We start from the raw sequence: 17,551 nt of genomic DNA, 5'->3' as shown, positions 1-17,551 counted from the left end.
CACATACATACATATACACACACACGCATATATACAAGGGAGCTTCAAAAAGTTTATGGAAATGTAGGATGGCAGGATAATGGATTTTCCCCCAAAAGTTTTGGAAGCCCCCTCATATGCATATCACTGGCTCTGTTTCTGGAGTTTGACCATCCTGGGAATGGCCCCTAAACATCAAGAAGCAGTCCTGGAGGGAGCGGGAAGAAGCAAGCTGGCCATACCTCCAGGGGCAGGTTCCACGCTATGTACACGTGTGACTTGTAATCGTCCATCCAGACCTCTGCCACCCGCAGGGCATTCCTCTTGGTGTAGAAGCCGATGTTGCTGTTGTAGGGTTTCTTCTTCCGCTCGATGTGGGCCACCCGTGAGCAGGGCAGAACCTCCATGCTGCCCCCACACAGCCACACCTGGGGACACAAAGGTTTGGTCAGCCTGAGGGAGAAACGTCCAGAGATCCCATCCCTTCCCCAGACCCTGAATCAGTGAAGCATTCAGCAGACAAAGCATGAGTCAGAGACACATTGTAACATTAGGAGCTCTGGTAGCGTAGTGGTTACGAATTGGGCTGCGAACCGCAAGGTCAGCAGTTCAAAACTACCAGCTGCTCCGTGAGAGAAAGATGAGGCTTTCTGCTCCTGTAACGATTAACAGCCTTGGAAACGCTGTACAAGGTCACTATGGGTCAGAACCGACTCGACAGTACTTAACAAGCCACTGAGATGGGTTTGTTACGGCAGCAGGGTCTAGCCTTCCCTGATGGAGACCACTGGTTGTCATCAAGTCCATTGTGAATCATGACCACCCCATATGTGCTCCATAGATGTTTCAAAGCTGTGACCTTCCAGAGCAGATTGCCAGGTTTTACTTCCGGTGGACTTGGACCGCCAACCTTGTGGTGAGTGGTCCAGCAAACTTGGAGTGACTTAGCCAGGCCAGGACCCGGCATTGGCTATATACTTTGTGCTGCCAGTTCGGGTGCTTCCTAGGCCGGGAGGACATCCCCAGTACCCCTACCTACTAGCCAAGGCTGACACCACAGCCACCTCCAGAGACTCAAGGCAAGATTTGGAGTCCCGTCCTTCCTCACTTAGCTACCAGCAACACACCTTGCATGCGACAGAATGCTGAAGAAGCAAACCGTTCTGGAGACGTTCAGGCTGACCGAAGTCAAAACACCAGGCTCAAAAGTCAACACACAGAGGGCGTGGGAGGCCAATGCAGCCCAGACCCTGGACCCCATAGGCATCCTCAGCCCTGGAGCTGGGTCCTCTTTGCACTGCAATCTGGCTTTGACCTCTGCTGCTGTTGTTGCTGATGTTGGCTGCAATGTAGCTGACCCCCAACTCATGGTCACCCCATGCTCATGGAACAAAACACTGCCCGGTCCAGCACCAACCCCAAGCTCAGCTGCAGATCAGACCTTTGTGAGTCCTAAGAATTTTAGAGGGCTGACTTGCAGAAGTTGGTTACCAGGACTTTCTTACTACTCTTAGTGTAGAAGTTCTGCAAAAAGTCTATTCCGCATGCTAGCAAGAGAAAGCCTCTGTGGACAGGCGGTGCATTGGTTGGGTATTGAACCCAGGTCTCCTGCATTGAGGGCAGGAATGATACCACAGAACCACCACTACCCCTAAAACAATCACCTGGAGTTAAGTGGATTTACCTGAAGCTTACAGAGTCCTGTTGTAGTGTTGTGGGCTAATGCGTCAGACTGCAAAGTCGTCTGAACTGCAAGGTCAGTGGTTCAAGCTCACCAGCTGCTTCTTAGAAACCCTATAAAGGGTCACTATGGGTCAGAATCGACTCGACAACACTTAACAACAACAACATGAAGCTTAAACTCCAGGGGGCCATATACGCAAGAGCTCCTTCCAAGGTTTCACCTTGTGTCTAATCATCTAACCCTACATTTCTAAAAAGGGTCCCTCAAATTGTAGAAGAATCAGACCCCACCAAACCTGGATGCCTTCCTTTCCAGACAAGACAGTCTTCCAGACAGAAATCACTGTGGTACCCAGCAGTTGGTGGTGATGTTTGTTAAGTATGGTTAGAGTCGCTTTCAGAAGCTGTACATCCTTACAAGAGCAGAAAGCCTCATCTTTCTCCCTCAAAGCAACTGGTGGGCTTGAACCACTGATCTTGTGGTTCCCAGTTTAGTGCCTATGTAAGCAGCCAGCATGCTCCCTGAAAGCCATTTAAATACACTTATATGGAAGTCCTGGTATGGCATTGTGGGTTAAAGCACAGGACTGTAAAGTGGGTTTGAGATGTAAGTTGGCTCACTAGTCACTCCTCAGAAACCCTATACAGACAGGGTCGCTATGGATCAGGACCAACTCGACGGCACTTAACAATTATGGAACTTTCAACACAGAAATGAATGCCACAACCCACTTAGTAACGCAAACACAAGTACATCTTAGTCCTTTGTCTGGTGGTAAAACCTGATTCCACAACACCGATTATGATGTACTAATGTGTGCTACAACACTTTGAACCATGACCCCATGATGCTAAGTGCAATACAGCAGACACAAAGGGTCATCCATCACATGAAGGAGCCTCTGGGGGTCCAAATGGTTAACCTGCTCAGCTGCTAAGCCAAAGAAACATAGGATTTTTGAGTCCACCCAAAATCACCTCAGCCTAAAGGCCTGGTAACAACCAGCCCTTGAAAACTCTTTTAGGAAACACACTTCTCCTCTGACGTGTTCAGGGAAACTAGGAGTCAGAATCAGTGGATACCGACTTGAAAACAAACAAAATTCATACAGATGTCTATTTGAGGCAAACTGACAGAGACAAGAGTAGACTTAGAGGCTGCTAAGGGCGGCGGGTGCAGTTCCTATGTGCTGCCATAGGAAAAGCGCTCGACCTCACAGTGGTCAGTTTGAACCACAAGCTCAAACTCACCAGGTGCTCCTCGTAAATCCTCTATAGGGCCGCTATGAGTCAGAACCCACTCCATGGCACTTAACAACAAGGGTTGAGAGCAGGTGTGAATGTAGAGGACTGAGACCTAGAATACGGGGGTTTTTACAAAGTGATAGAATGTTCTAGAGTGGACGTAGCACTTACCTGTGAATATACCAAAAACCATGAACAGCACACTTTCACAGAGAACATGACACAGTAAGGGAATTACTTCTAAACAAAAGTGTTAAGGGAGCGTGGTGGTTCTATAAGACAAGCATTGGACTGTGAACTGCAAGGTCAGCTGACCGGTAGACCCCACCAGCTGCTCCTTGGGAGGAGGATGAGGCTTTCTGCTCCCGCAAAGATTAAAAGCCTTGGAACCCCTAGATAGGGTCGCTATGAGTTGGAACAACTTGAGGGCACTTAACAACAACAAAAACAACTGCTAAAAACACAAGGAGCCCTGTGAATGCAGATATTATGAAGTACACAGCGGTTAACTTCAAAGTCCATAATTTGAACCCTCTAGCCACTCCATGGGAGAAAGACCTCACAATCTGCTTTTATAAAATATGCCAGCCTAGGAAACTCTATGGCGCAGTTCTACCACCACCACCTGGGGGCGCTGTCAGTCAAAACAGACTTCTAATTCCTAAAAACAATAAAGCTATTAAAATAAAATTGAAAACAAGCCTTGAAGAAACACCTACATGAGTGAGTATTGTATGGTATTGTTTCTATCCTAATAATCCTTTGGGGACAACCTGGTCCCCCACCTTCCAGGAGCTGACTCCACTCTGCTGAAAGACAGGGGCTGCTAGGGGTGGTCCTTGCATTTATCACCCATCCCTGCTGCCCAGGAGACGATACACTGGCTTTTCCCCAGTTTAAATGTGCATTCTTTCCACTAAATTAGACTGACATATAATGGTTTTCCTGCTAAAGTCCTCTTACAAAAATTCAATTTCAATCTTCGGCTTTACTTATTACTGTTTCTCAGAAATAGGATTTACAAATATGGACCTCAAGACATATCTTCATCTAAGTATATCGAAGACCTCTAAATGCCTGGATTATATTGCTGGTCGATATAAATCATTTCTCTTAATACAAGACGAGGAATTAAAATGAAGCTTGGTAAATGACATGTAATTCAGGGAAGGAGAGGCCCACAGATTGAATGTGGCTTGATTGACTGAGCGTGAAAGGGCTGTTGGGGACTTTTTCTGTTTTTCTGATCTTTGCTGCTGTTTATGCATTTACAGGAATAGTGGGAAAGGAAGCAGTTTAATACTGAGTGTATCTATGCTCACCGCTTTAAAATCTATCCCAGAGCCGTTCCACCCAGCTTGACTGCATGTTATTGTCAAGAGGGTAACGGATTCTAAGTCAGTGAGGGCACAGTGGTAGAATTCTTGCCTTCCGTATATGAGTGCAGGTGTGGTGCTGCGGTTTAATATGCTAGAACTTCAAGGTTGGCGGTTCAAGCTCACCACCCGCTCCTCAGAAACCCTATACAGGGTTGCTATGAGTCAGAACCGACTCAATGGTACTTAACAACAACAACATAGGGGAGGGGCACCCATCACCCATCCATTAGTGTCGGTGGAAACTTTCTTGTTGCTATGATGTTGACTGGGTTTCAGTACAGCTTCCTAAGACACACTAGGAAGAAAGGTCTGGAGATCTACCGCCAACAAAACAGTCAATGAAAACCCAGTGGATCACAACAGTCAGAACCTGTCACACACGGGGTCATATGACTCAGGGGCCTATTGGAAGGCCCAAATGACACCCCAAATCGCTGAGAACAAAACCACTGCTAAAAGACACCTCAGAAATGACTTCAGCGTGTTAGGTCTGTTTCTCCTTGTCCTTTTGTTAATTCTTCCCTTCCTTTCTTTCTACTTTGCCTTCTTCTCCCTCCTTGCACTGATATGGAGATTGAAGACCCTCCAAATGATTTACAGGTGCTTGGTCATAGGAAAAAAGTCTGGGTAAGACCAAGTTCTCCTTCCCCCTTAGGTTTTTTGGTGGTTAAGTGCCATCGAGTCACTTCTGAGTCACAGGGACCCTTTATAGGATTCTGAGGCTGCAAGTCTTTGCAGGAACTGAAAGCGTCATCTTTCTCCCATGGAGAGGCTGGTGAGCTAGAACCGCCAACCTTGTGGTTCACAGTCCAGCGCGGACCCTACAGGATCACAGAGCCCCCTAGTGGTAGGATGGGGAAACGGTTCCAATAGGTTTGGTGCTGTCAAGTCGGTTCTGACTCATAGGGACCCTGTGTAGGGTTTCTAATAAGTTGCCTCGTGGGTTTGAACCACCAACCTGTCAGTTAGCAGTCCAGTGCTTACCCTACAGCGTCACACCAGATTAATAAGTAACAGTAACTAAGCAAAACAAAGGAGGAAATGCTTTAAATGTTGACAGTCTCCTGATTGAAGTCCTGCTATGGGAGTGTGGATGTGGTGCTGTGGGCTAATATATCAGATTGCAAAGTGGTTTGAACTGCAAGGTCGGTGGTTTAAGCTCACTAACTGCTCTTTGGAAATCCTATGTAGGGTCACTATGGTTTGGAATTGACTCGATGGCACTTAACAACAATTACTGTAAGAACCAGAGGTGGTTCAGAGGCAGAACTGTCTGACCCAGGTTTGATTCCGGGCCTGCACACCCCACGCGCATCCACCACCTGTCTGTCAGTGGAGGTGTGCGTGATGCAATGACACTAAACATGTGTCAACAGAGCTTTCACACTAAGATGGGCTAGAAAGAAAGGCCTGGCAACCTAGTTTTGAAAATCCACCAGTGAGAACCCCATGGATCGTAATGGTCTGATGATGGATCACGGGCACTGAACAGTGCTATGTGGGGCCCCCGTGAGTTGGTGTCAGACTCGATGACAGCAACAACAATGCTTCACCACAGTAAGAAGTGAGCAATGCTTGAGACTTTTTCACCTTGAGCCTGGGTTATTGTTGTTGTTAGGTGCCATCGAGTTGGTACTGACTCATAGCGACCTTATGCATAGCAGAACGAAATACTGCCTGATTCTGGGCCAACCTCACTACTGTTGCCACGCTTGAGTACATTGATGCTGCCACTTGGCCAATCCCTCTCATTGGGGGTCTTCCTATTTTTCTTTGAACCTCCACCTTACCAAACATGATGTCCTTTTCCAGCGACTGGTCTCTCCTGACATTAATTATGTCTGAAGTATGAGAGACAAAGTTTGGCCATCTTGGCCTCTAAGGAGCATTCTGGCTATACTTCTTCCAAAACGAATCTGTTGGTTTTTTTGGCAGCCCATGGCACTTTCAATACTCTCCTCCAACATCATAGCTCAAAAGCATCCGTTTTTCTGTGGTCTTCCTTATTTACTGTCCAGCTTTCACATGCATATGAGGTTATTGAAAATACCATGGCTTGGGTCAGGCGCACCTTATTCCTCAAGCTGACTTCTTTGCTCTTCCACACTTTAAAAAGGTCTTGTGCAGCACATTTGCCTAATGCAATGCATCATTTGATTTCTTGACTGCTGCTTCCACGAAGTGTTGATAGTTGATCCAAGAAGAATGAAGTCCTTGACAACTTCAATCTTTTCTCCATTGATAAAAATGTTGTTTATTGGTCCTGTGGTGAGGAGTTTTCTTTTCTTTACATTGAGATGTAATCCATACATAAGGCTGTGCTCTTTGATCTTCATCAGTAAATGTTTTAAGTCCTCTTCACTTTCAGCAAGCAAGGTTGTATCATCTGCATATGGCAGGTGGTTAATGAGTCTTCCTCCAATCCTGATGCCACGTCTTCTTCATATAACCCAGCTTCTCGGATTCTTTGCTCAGCATACAGGCTGAATAAGTACGGTGAAAGAATACAACCTTGTTGCACACCTTTTAAAAATTTTAAACCATTTAGCGTTCCCATGTTCTGTTCGAACAACTGCTTCTTGGTCCGTGTACAGATTTGTCATGAGGTGCAGATGCCTGGATAGTGGTCTGGAAAGGGCCCATATGTTCAGATGCTTCCGAGACATGACATCACTGCATCTCAACAGGTGCTCAGAGACTGTTGGCTCAGTCACCTGGTGCTGCTGCAACACACAAGATCCCATGAGTGCATTTGCAGAGCAGAGATGGATGTACTCATAGCTTGGGGCCCAGAGGTCCACATTTGAGGAATGGTTATAGTGACTGGATTTAGAGCCCACCCTACTTAGGCCTGAATTAGGTAACATAATTAAGAAAACTCTATTTCCAAACCCAAACAAGGTTGACAATATCCAAACCAAACGCCCACGTCCTCTGTCACTGAGGTGATTCTCACTCACGGTGACCCTAAAGGGCAGCGTACAAGTACTTCATAGGGTTTCCAAGGTTGTCATCTTTATGGGGACAGATAACGACATCCTTCCCTTGCAAACTCACTGGTGGTTTTCAAACTACCAACCTTTCAGTTACTAGCCGAGTGCTTAACCTTTGTACCAACAGGGTTCCTTATTCACAAGTATGTTGTTGTTGTTGTTACTGTCAAGTGCCACCAAGTTGATTCTGAAGCATAGCAACCCTGTATAGGGCTTCTGAGGAGTGGCCGGTGAGCTTGAACCACCGACCTTGCTGTTCAAATGGACTTTGCAGTCCAGTGCGTTAACCCACATCGCCATGCTAGGAAGGACACAATTTAGTCCATGATAGCTGTGGTCGTTTGTGGTGCTCAGGTCCCCTAACTGAAACCTATGTGTCCATCGCTAAGTGGCTGCTCCCAGAAGCAAACAAAGAGACAGTAGGATGCTGAGTTGCCTATAATTAGGAACTGGAGCTAGGAGGAGGCTGGGACTGAATCACCAAATCCACTGCCCGCAGCGGTAGGGGACTCATGGTCCAGGTGGAGGGCGTTTTTAGTCATGATGAGGAGTGGGCCTAACTCAAGTCCCCTGCAGACTGGTCCATCACCCCACTCAGAGGCCATCAATACACAGGCATTGCACTTTCAGGCTCGGCCAAGGAACACGAGACAGGGACAGAGCAACACACAGAATGTTCATGGCGGCTTTTACTTCCCGTTCCACTTGTATGATGCAAGGATGTGAAGTCCACTCCTCTGCTGTGGAGAGCTGTCCTTGGTCCCGCCTCACTGAGCTTCCTACAATGTTGAAAGGTCCCTGGAACTGTTCTAATAATGCTGTCTGCCCCCACACTACTCTTCTCCATGAAATACAACCAGAAGAATGTCAATAATTTTTTTTTAAACTGAGAGCAATCATAATAAGTTAAACAATTGGAAGTAGTAATTGGGTTATAACAGCCACGGATGGCAGGAAAATGTGGCTTTCTGAAATGGGCAATGAAATCTTGCTATAGTATAAGAGTCGGCTTTGGCGCAGGGCACCCTTGAGTAGGGCAAGAGCAAAATGTTCCCTGGGTAAGTGGTCAATCTTACAGTCCCAGAGCAGAGGAACCTGGGACCATCAAGGGAGAAGAGTGGGAGCTGAGTGTGGGACCCTACTCAGAGAAGCAGCATCAGCAGAGATGGAGGCAGAGATGATAACATGGAGAGACGGAGCAGCTGAGGACTCTAGACTCACGAAGGGAGAGGAGATGTGTGCGGCCGGCTGGAGGGGGCAGGCTTTCAGGGTGTGGCCTTTGGCTGTTTGAATGACTGCATATTCCTGAGAGTTTTGGTGCACATCCCAAAAAAACAGAGGGAATAGAAGCAAATGCTGTTGAATGACGAAGCATGCAGGGGTTTGTAATCATTGCAATGAAACGAATATGATTGTAATCATTGTGATGAAACAAATATGATAGGTTGACTGTAAAACTGATGTTCCCTCGTGTAAACGATCACTCAATTCATAATACCAACTTAAAAGCAAAAACAAAAAATGCTTCCTGGTCCCACATGCCATCTCCAGGTTGTCGCAATGTTTGCTCCCATGGCAGTGGCTTCTGGATGAAATTCTCTCAAGGCAGGGTCTCCCTCATTTTCGCTGACACCCTCTACTCTTCGTGGACAAAGCAGGTAAGTCACCTTGCTTCTAAGGAGTGTGAGAAATGTTTCTCAGGATGGTCCATCTCCAGGAATAAGGGGTCCAGGAAGTCGCTGATTGAGACTGTAGGCTGGTGTGACAACAGAGATTCATGCCCCTGAGGTATATGAGTGGGAGGAATTGGGGGAAGGGGAACGGAACCTGCTTTAAGATGTAGACATTTCAAAATCAGAATGCAAATGTCAGGGGGAAGTATGCGACGTCGAGAAAGGTTGTGAATCCCATAGTACTCAGTCCATGAAGAACTATTACAAGAGGGACTATCAAAGCTAGGAGACAAAATTATTTGCAAAGCAGCCACATCTGCCCTTCTTGTCTTCTGGGTTTGATGCCTAATTTTGCAAAATCAAATTAAAAAGCCTCACTCTGGCTAAAATTAGTACAGATTGGATTTCTTGAGCTTTTGTTCAGTAAGCACTCGTGATTAACTCATCGGTGACCTCATATAGGATAAGGTGGTCCACCCTAGTTCTCCCTCCAGTGAGCCACTGGGGTAAGGCCCTAGTCAGGGGTTTACACTGACCCACCTGTAACCAAGAGGAACCAAGGCAGTATTGGGGTATTGACAACATTTCTCATAGGAGCGATCTGGTTGTTTTTCTTCTAAGACTGATTTATCCGTTCTTTTGGCATCTGGTAGCGTAGTGGTTACGAATCTGGCTGCGAACTACAAGGTCAGCAGTTCGAAACTACCAGCTGCTCCATGGGAGAAAGATGAGACTTTCTGTTCCTGTAAAGATTTACAGCCTTGGAAACCCTGCTCAGGGTCGCTATGGGTTGGAACCGACTCTACAGCACTTAACAACAACAACAACAGTATACTCAATATCCTTCTCCAGTACCACAACTTGAACTCATTTTAGTAAGCAAAGGCCCCACATTTCTGCACCATCTTCTAGGATGGAGCATGAAAAGTCAGGGACTTAGGGGACAAATGGCTGACTCAGTCAGTACTGACAAACACTGGAACCTGAGGGTGGCCACGGGCGTTGGGCAGCTGCCCCCACAGAAGAGTCTGAAGACCAGAGATTCTGGGACAGTTTTAGTAACACTGGGTAACCTAAAGCATGGTAGAGTGAACTCAGATTCTAGATGACTTGTGTCTGGCACCATGATGTCACAGATAATGCAAATGGTGAAGTGTTCAGTTACTAACTGAAAGGTGGATGGTTCAAACCCACCCAGACACACTTTCAGAAGAAAGGTCTGTGTTCTGCTTCCAAAAGGCCACAGCCTTTAGAGAGCAAAAGCCCAGTGGAGTTCAATCCTACTCTCACACACTCATAGAAGTACCATGAGTTAGAATCAACTCGCAGGCAGCTGGTTTTATAGCACTATTGTACAACCCCCTAAGGGGATCCTGGGGTCCTGGCATCAGCACTGGACTGCTAACTGCAAGGCCAATAGGTTCAAACCCACCTGGTGCTCCTTGGAAAGCCTTTACAGTATCTCCATGAGTCAGAATCAGCTTGATGGCACTTAACAACAAGAAGGCCTGCATCTAAGAGCGGAGGTCCCTTGGCCCATCAAGGGAGAAGAGCGGAGAGCAGGACCCTATCCAGAGAAGCAGTAACCCCAGAGATGGAGGCAGAGACAATGACGTAGAGCGATGGAGTAGCTAGGGAATTCAGACAGAGAGAGAGAAGGGGGCTGTGTGCTGACGACTGAGGGGCAGGCTTGTTATACCCTTTGGTTAGTTGATGCATGGAGGACACTGTAACCATGGCAATGAAACAATATACGATAGGATGAATGTAAAACTAATGTTCTCCCATGTAAACTTATCACATAATTCACAATAAAACATTTTAAAAAAAGAATTAAAAAAAAAAAAGGCCTGCAGCTGATGGTTTGGTAGTTGTAGGTTGACCATCTGACTTCATAATCTCTTCAGGTATTGAATGTAAATCAGGCCTTGAGGTGGAATGATGGCATCCTAAACAACTGGAGGGGGCACTCGTACACTGAAAAACTGATCCTTTCTCTAACTGACTTCACACTTCTCCTTTGGTCCCCGGAAGGACCAGAGAATCATGCCACTGGGCTCATGAATCACTGACAGACTACACAGATATGACAACATGCTGGGGAAAGATCTGGACTAGTCTGGGGACCCGTGTGGGCTCCAGTGCACGATGACTTCTGAGACAAAGACAGCGTGACCTCTCGGGCACACTAACTGCCCATGGTCTCCCTTGCTGCTAGGTGTCTCTGTAAGACTTTCTCACAATGTGACTGTGAGCAAGGTCTGATGGGGCTGAACAGTGGCTGTGCCTTCTCTGTCCCCTCTTCCCTATTTCATGAAGATCATGGAAGTCACCTGTTGGAGATGGAGAAGCCTAGATCCCTGAATGGCCCCATGGAAGTTCACTTGCTACCCACAAGCATCCACAATGGATGTATGTTTCATTTAGCTATGGAGACTCAGAGGTCTGCTTACTCCAGTGGCTGGAGCGAGTTACCCTTATGGCTTTCAGCCTCTATTTTGACTTTTAAGCACGCAGAATTTAAAAATGTAGCCAGGAAACCTCTCCTTTAAATAGGATTAAGTATCCAGAAGCAAACCCCCTACCCCCATGTTTCCTTCCAACCTGGTCATTTTATTTCTGCTTCTCTCCCAGGAAATAATCCACTACTTCGTGGCTTCCACAGAGGCTGGAGATTGCACCGGGCGGTGGAAAGGTCACTGATCTGCCCCATCCCATTCATTTCTCTGCCCCGCTGGGGTCCAGCTGCGTGTATTGGAAATTGCTGGAATGGGAGCCAGCAGCCGAGCTGGTACAGAGAAATGATCTTTTAAATTTTTAAACAGTTCTCTCTGGTGCGGCTTCGTTCTTGCTCTCCTAACAGCTTGTCCGGCATATCTTCCAGGCCTGGGGTCTATTTGAACAATTTGAAAATGTCATCTCCTACCTGCTGGCTCAGGTTGCTGCCAACAGCTTGCAGCTGGGCTCCCATCGAGCCCATTCGGGAAGACGTGTGTTTGTGTGCTGACCGGTCACAGGAAACCCCGTCAAAGGGAGAACTAATCTGACCACCATGCCTCACTGCTTTCTGGTTCAGAGAAACCACAGTGATGGCCTTGCACATGCTGAGGTGTGTTTGGGTTTTGCACAGCATCATTTAATCACACTACTCTGAAACCATAAAGGACCATCCACTTAGGGGTTCCGCAGAAGCCATCCCGGGTCTTTGTCCTACACAATTTGAAGTTTCATCCGTTGTGTTGTAGTTTATGGTGACTAACTTTGCCAACAGATGCCATGTACATTCTATTGACACCTGCAGGTCCTATGAGAAGATCTGAGAGGGTAGAAGAATATCAGGTCCTTCTGAGATGTTTCCTAAGTCCACTCACAGGCCAGGACACTGCCCTAGACCACTGCCTTGTGTGTTGATGTGGTGCTGGAAGCTATGTACCTGAATTTCAAATACCAGCAAGGTCACTTATGGTGGGTAGGTTTCAGTGGTATTTCCAGACTCAGACAGACTAGGAAGAAAAGCCTGGTGTTTTGCTTCTGAAATCACTAAATGAAAACTCTATGAAGCACAATACTGTCTGATACGGCACTGGAAAGTGGACCCCTGAGATGGGACGTACTCGAAATACACGGTGGCCATGTGATGGATTCAAGCAAAACAATACTTGAGAAGCCGGTGCCAGACCAGGCAGTGTTTGGTTCTGTTGTAGGTGGGCTCCCTGGAGTTCGAATGCTCTTGATGACAGCCAACAGCAGTAGCAGGGTACAGCCCTGGGAAGCCTGGCTGACAGAAGGTTCCAGAGCACCTAGAAGATGACTTTCATCTTGCATAGAGGGTTTCACCTTGATGGCCCAAAAGAAGTCAGTGTCCGAGAACTCCAGCACTTTCTGTTGTTAGCGTGGAGGCCTCTTTCTGGGACCTATTTAGAATCCTCTCTCAGAAACACGAAGAGATCTGTTTAAGGGCTTCCATGTGGAGAGGAAAAGCTTCTGATGTGCAGACAGCAAGGACCTTTCTTTCGTCCAGTGAGATGTCATGTTTCCGCAGAGTGTGGGCAGCAGGAGTGGAGCTGAATTCCATGGAAGGGGGCCCGCAGACAGCCCCACAGCCCGGGTGGGGGCAGGCAGGGGACAGCAGATGCAGAAACGCTGGGGAAGGTGGGTCCGGCTGCCACTTTATCCCACTTCCTTCCTTGTCTCTTCTCTGGTTAGCTCATAACATCACTGCTGTGTTTAATGTGATGTGTCTCTGTGGCTGGGTTCCCACTCTCAGTGGTTTGGCACACTGCAGACTGGCTGCCTGCCTATATGTAATATGACTTAATTACCCTCCATGATGTGATCAGCCAATCGGCTGAAAGGGAGGCTTCTCTGGGGGTGTGGCGTGCCTCCAGTGTGCTCTCTCTCGAGCCTGCTCTCTTCTGTCACCTGGTCTCCACTTCCTGGGATGCAGCCTGTGGATGCCTTCCACCTGACCTCTGACCTGCAGATCGTGGAATCTTCCTTTCTGCAGCTCAGTAAAGATTCTCAAACATTTCTGTCATGGACACCCTTGGTAGTCTGGGGAAACCTAAACATTATTTCAGAATAATGTTTTTAGATGCACCACCCAAAATCCAATGAATAGAATTACCAAAGAAAACGATTATATACAGAAAAAAAAAAAAAAGTTGCAAAATATTTAAAATTGTGAGGCAGAAATTAATATGTGTGCCTCTTTATTGTTGTTGTTAAGTGCCGTCGAGTCGGTTCCGACTCATAGCGACCCTGTAACAGGGTTTCCAAGGCTGTAAATAAATCTTTATGGGAGCAGAAATCCTCATCTTTCTCTTAAGGAGCTGCTGGCAGTTTTGTTTGTTTGTTTTTTCTCAGTAATACTAAATGTGATTTTTATTTATTTTATCCAGATCAGTTAGAATAATTAGAATAAAAAACAGCGATTAAACTTCCAAAAAATATTGACCATGCTGAGTGAAATTAGTCAATCACAAAAGAACAAATATTGTGTGAGACAACTGTTGTAAAACTTAAGAAAATGTTTTCTTGTTATCTGCTGGTATTTTTGAACTGCTGACCTTAAGGTTCACAGCCCGATTTGCAACCACTATGCTACCAGAGCTCCTTGTGCCTCTTTATAAGCACAGTAAATAATATCTTCAGTAATTTAATAACAAACCATCATCTGGTCTGGCAGTTTGTCATACTATGGTGGCTTGCATGTTGCTGTGATGATGGATTCACGGTGGACAGGTTTCAGTGGTTTCCGGACTACGACACACTAGGAAGAAAGGCCTGGTATCTTCTTCCTAAAATCAGCCAGCGAAAACCTTATGAATCATAACAGAATACTGTCGGGTCCACTTCCTTCGGACACATCATCGGGAGAAATCAACACTAGTGGAGGACTGGGTGCTGATGAAGTCGAGGACCAGGAAGGGCAAGGGAGGCCCTCGGTGGGGTGAACTGGCACAGCTACCACAAGGATGAGCCTGAACACACTGAGGACTGTGAGGATTACACAGGATGGGGCGGAGCTTCATTCTGTTGCAACAAGACTACCAGGAGCCAGATTCAACTCGACAGCCGCCAACAAAGACAACAAGGCTGCTGAGTTTATGAGTTGCATAAGGGATCCCACATTTCAAAGCAGTCAGGAGGGTAATGAGGTATTTCAAGATATCTGCATGAACCAGAGTTCATGACAATATTGTAATAGCAACTGGACACAAGGCACAGAGACTGCTAAGGGTGAAGACATGCATGGCCTACACACCATTTGCCGTAGACAAGAGGACTTCATGGGAAAACGAAATAGGTAGATAATGGAATTTTCCCACAAACTTTCCCCAAAGCCCCCTTTGCAGGCTAAATATTAGAGAGTAGCGAAAGTAAACATGCATTTTTCATTCCCAACCAAGTTGACAGACCCCTGGATTTTACCACAGACCCTTGGATATCAGTCAACTCTGGGTTCAATATCAAACCCCCGCTGCCATCGCGTTAATTCTGACTCACAGGGATCTGCTAGGACTGAACAGAACTGCCCAGGTTTACAAGGCTGCTATGTATACAGAAACCATTTGCCACATCTTTCTTCTGAGGAGCAGCTGGTGGGTCCAAACCTTTAGAACCTTTGGGTTAGCAGCCAAACCCTTCCTTAAGCATTGCACTGCCCTGGTTCCTTTGGTGTGGTGCTGGGCTACCAATCCCAAAAATCCATTGCCACAGAGTCAATTCCAACTCACAGTGACCCTGTAGGTCAGGGAAGAACTGTCCCAGAGGGTTTCTGAGGCGGTACCATCTTTATTGAGGCAAACTGCCTCATCTTCCTCCCTCAGAGCAGTGGTGGGTTTGAACCACCTACTTTTTTGGTCAGCAGTGGAATGCTTTAACCATGGTACCAGCAGGGCTCCTTTGGACCTTGGGTGGTTGTTGTTAAGTGCTGTCAAGTCGATTCTGATCCATAGCGACCCTGCATAGGGTTTCAAAGGAGCAGCTGGTGAGCCTGAACCACTGACCTTGCAGGTCCCCTAAAATTTGGGGCTACAGCCAGTTAATCATTTAAGAAAACAAAATCACAGGTCTCAAGACATCTATTTTCTGTCTTTCCACAGCAGGGTTTACTGAACTAAAGAGGATGCCTTATGTTCACTGCAGGGAGAATTCTCCATGGCCATTTTGATTGTTTTCTTTGCAAAAAGACTATTAAATGATTGAATTAAGAAGAGGCAATCATGGGTGGAATCGCAACCACAAGAAATCCCATTCATGTACATTTCAGGGAGAAGAAAATCGCTGCTCCACGTCTCTTTGAACCAGCATTTTGCCTTCCTAAGACTAAAGTTATTTCTCTTCCTCCACTCGTGCTTTGTTTTGCACTTATCCTAATTTCCTAAATAACATGGTTTCCAGATTGCAAGAAATGATTATCCTTCAGAGCAAATGGGGCCGGAGATATATATTCATGAAAAGGGCCGCGTTCTTCCTGTAATCAACCATCCTCTCGTTCCCCTTGTCGGCACTCAGCCCCCTCTGAAGGGACCACCTGAAGGTTCTCACAGCATCACGTAATAGAGAAAAGCCTCAAGTTGCAACCGGGAACAATGCTTTTGGGGCATTCAAAGTTTTGCAGGTTTTTTTTTTTTTTTTTTTTTTGCTTTTCAGTATAGACCGGGGATAATAGGATTTTGTGCCAGCTCACTAAGCATTTAATAGCTTACAGGGATGCTAGCCACTGTGCCTTGTGTGTGGCCATTTAGATGCGTTGAAATGTTTCCTGGGCCTGCTTAAGATGATCATCTCTTGGGCAGAGGTAACGGGGAGTTCAGCTGCGGCTTTTCCGGCTGAAGCCGAGCCCTCCCCACCGCATTCCTGGTGCAATCTCTCTGAGTCAGAACCTCCCACGCTGGACAGAGAGTCTGCTGCCATTTCCCAGACACTGTTGGACACCCTGGTGCCTTCCAGAGGAAAAGGGGACACCTCCCTCAGCAGATGGTATCACAGTTAGGCCATCCTTGGGAGAGGGTTCTGGGTCGCATTGTGGCCCCCAAGATATGTCAGAATCCTAACCCCAACATTTGTGGATGCGACACCCTTTGGGAATAGGGTTTTGTTTATGTGAGTGTAGACTGTGTCTCCAACCAATCACTGTTGAGCTGTTAAAGGAAGAGACTAAGCAGAGAAGTGTGTGGTGTGCCAATGGAACACAGGAGAAGTGCCCTGTAGGGTTTCCCAAAAACTGCCAGGGTTTTTCTGCTGTGCAGCCGCTGTTGGTGGGTTCAAACTGTTGACCTATAGATGAGCAGCTGGGCGCTTAACCACTGTGCCACCAGGGATCCATGGACACAGAAGGAAGCACACACAGGGTAGTCAGCAAGGAGTGAAAGGAGAGCTAAAAGAAGCTACCCTCCAGAGACCGCCCCTAGAGACCAAGCCCCACCAACCACTGCCCCTGAACGGATTCTCACTCACACAGATCCTCTTGGGTTTCCCAGGTCACACACCTTTATGAGAGCAGAAAGCCTCATCTTTCTCCCGCCTAGAGACAGCACTCCTGATTTTGAACTTCTAACTCCTGATATATGGGGAGCGCACACGTTGCTGTTTTTTAAAGCCCTCCCCTGTGGTCTTTCCACTGTGGCAGCACCAGAGGACAGGGACAGAAAAACCAGAAAGCAAGTAACATCACGTCTCCTTAAATCCTCATTCCTGCTGACCCTGCTCTTCCTCCACAATCCCAGGACCCAGAGGATTCACCCTGTGCCTTCAAGACGGGTCCTAAAACCAGACTGAATAAGCCAGGAATTGTTTGCTGATGAGTTGATTCTGACCAATGGCTACCGTATGTGTGTGTTTGTGTGTGTGTGTGTTTGTGTGTGTGAGAGAAAGAGAGACAGAGACAGAAAGAGCGCGCAGAATTACTATGCTCTAGAGCATTTTCTCATTACAATTAAAAGCACACATAGCAGAACACACGCGTACACACCAACTCAGCAGTCTCAGGTACACCTCAGAGACACCGAGTCCATCCTCATCTCAGGTAACCTCAGAGACACCGAGTCCATCCTCATCTCAGGTAACCTCAGAGACACCGAGTCCATCCTCA

The 17,551-nt window shown here is 46.8% G+C and overlaps 1 protein-coding gene across 1 annotated transcript in view; it reads right to left on the bottom strand.

Annotated features, from left to right (window-relative positions):
• Positions 1 to 17,551, bottom strand: part of WBSCR17 (Williams-Beuren syndrome chromosome region 17) — a 648,608-nt gene that overhangs the window by 73,060 nt on the left and 557,997 nt on the right. Inside the window, exon 7 of the mRNA XM_006859716.1 lies at positions 222 to 407. Coding sequence (XP_006859778.1) covers positions 222 to 407 — 186 coding nt within the window. The remainder of the gene's footprint in view (positions 1 to 221; positions 408 to 17,551) is intronic.

Source organism: Chrysochloris asiatica, unplaced genomic scaffold (assembly GCF_000296735.1).
Source record: "Chrysochloris asiatica unplaced genomic scaffold, ChrAsi1.0 scaffold00034, whole genome shotgun sequence".
NCBI classification, from domain to species: domain Eukaryota; kingdom Metazoa; phylum Chordata; class Mammalia; order Afrosoricida; family Chrysochloridae; genus Chrysochloris; species Chrysochloris asiatica.
This window is presented reverse-complemented; position numbering and strand designations above follow the sequence as displayed.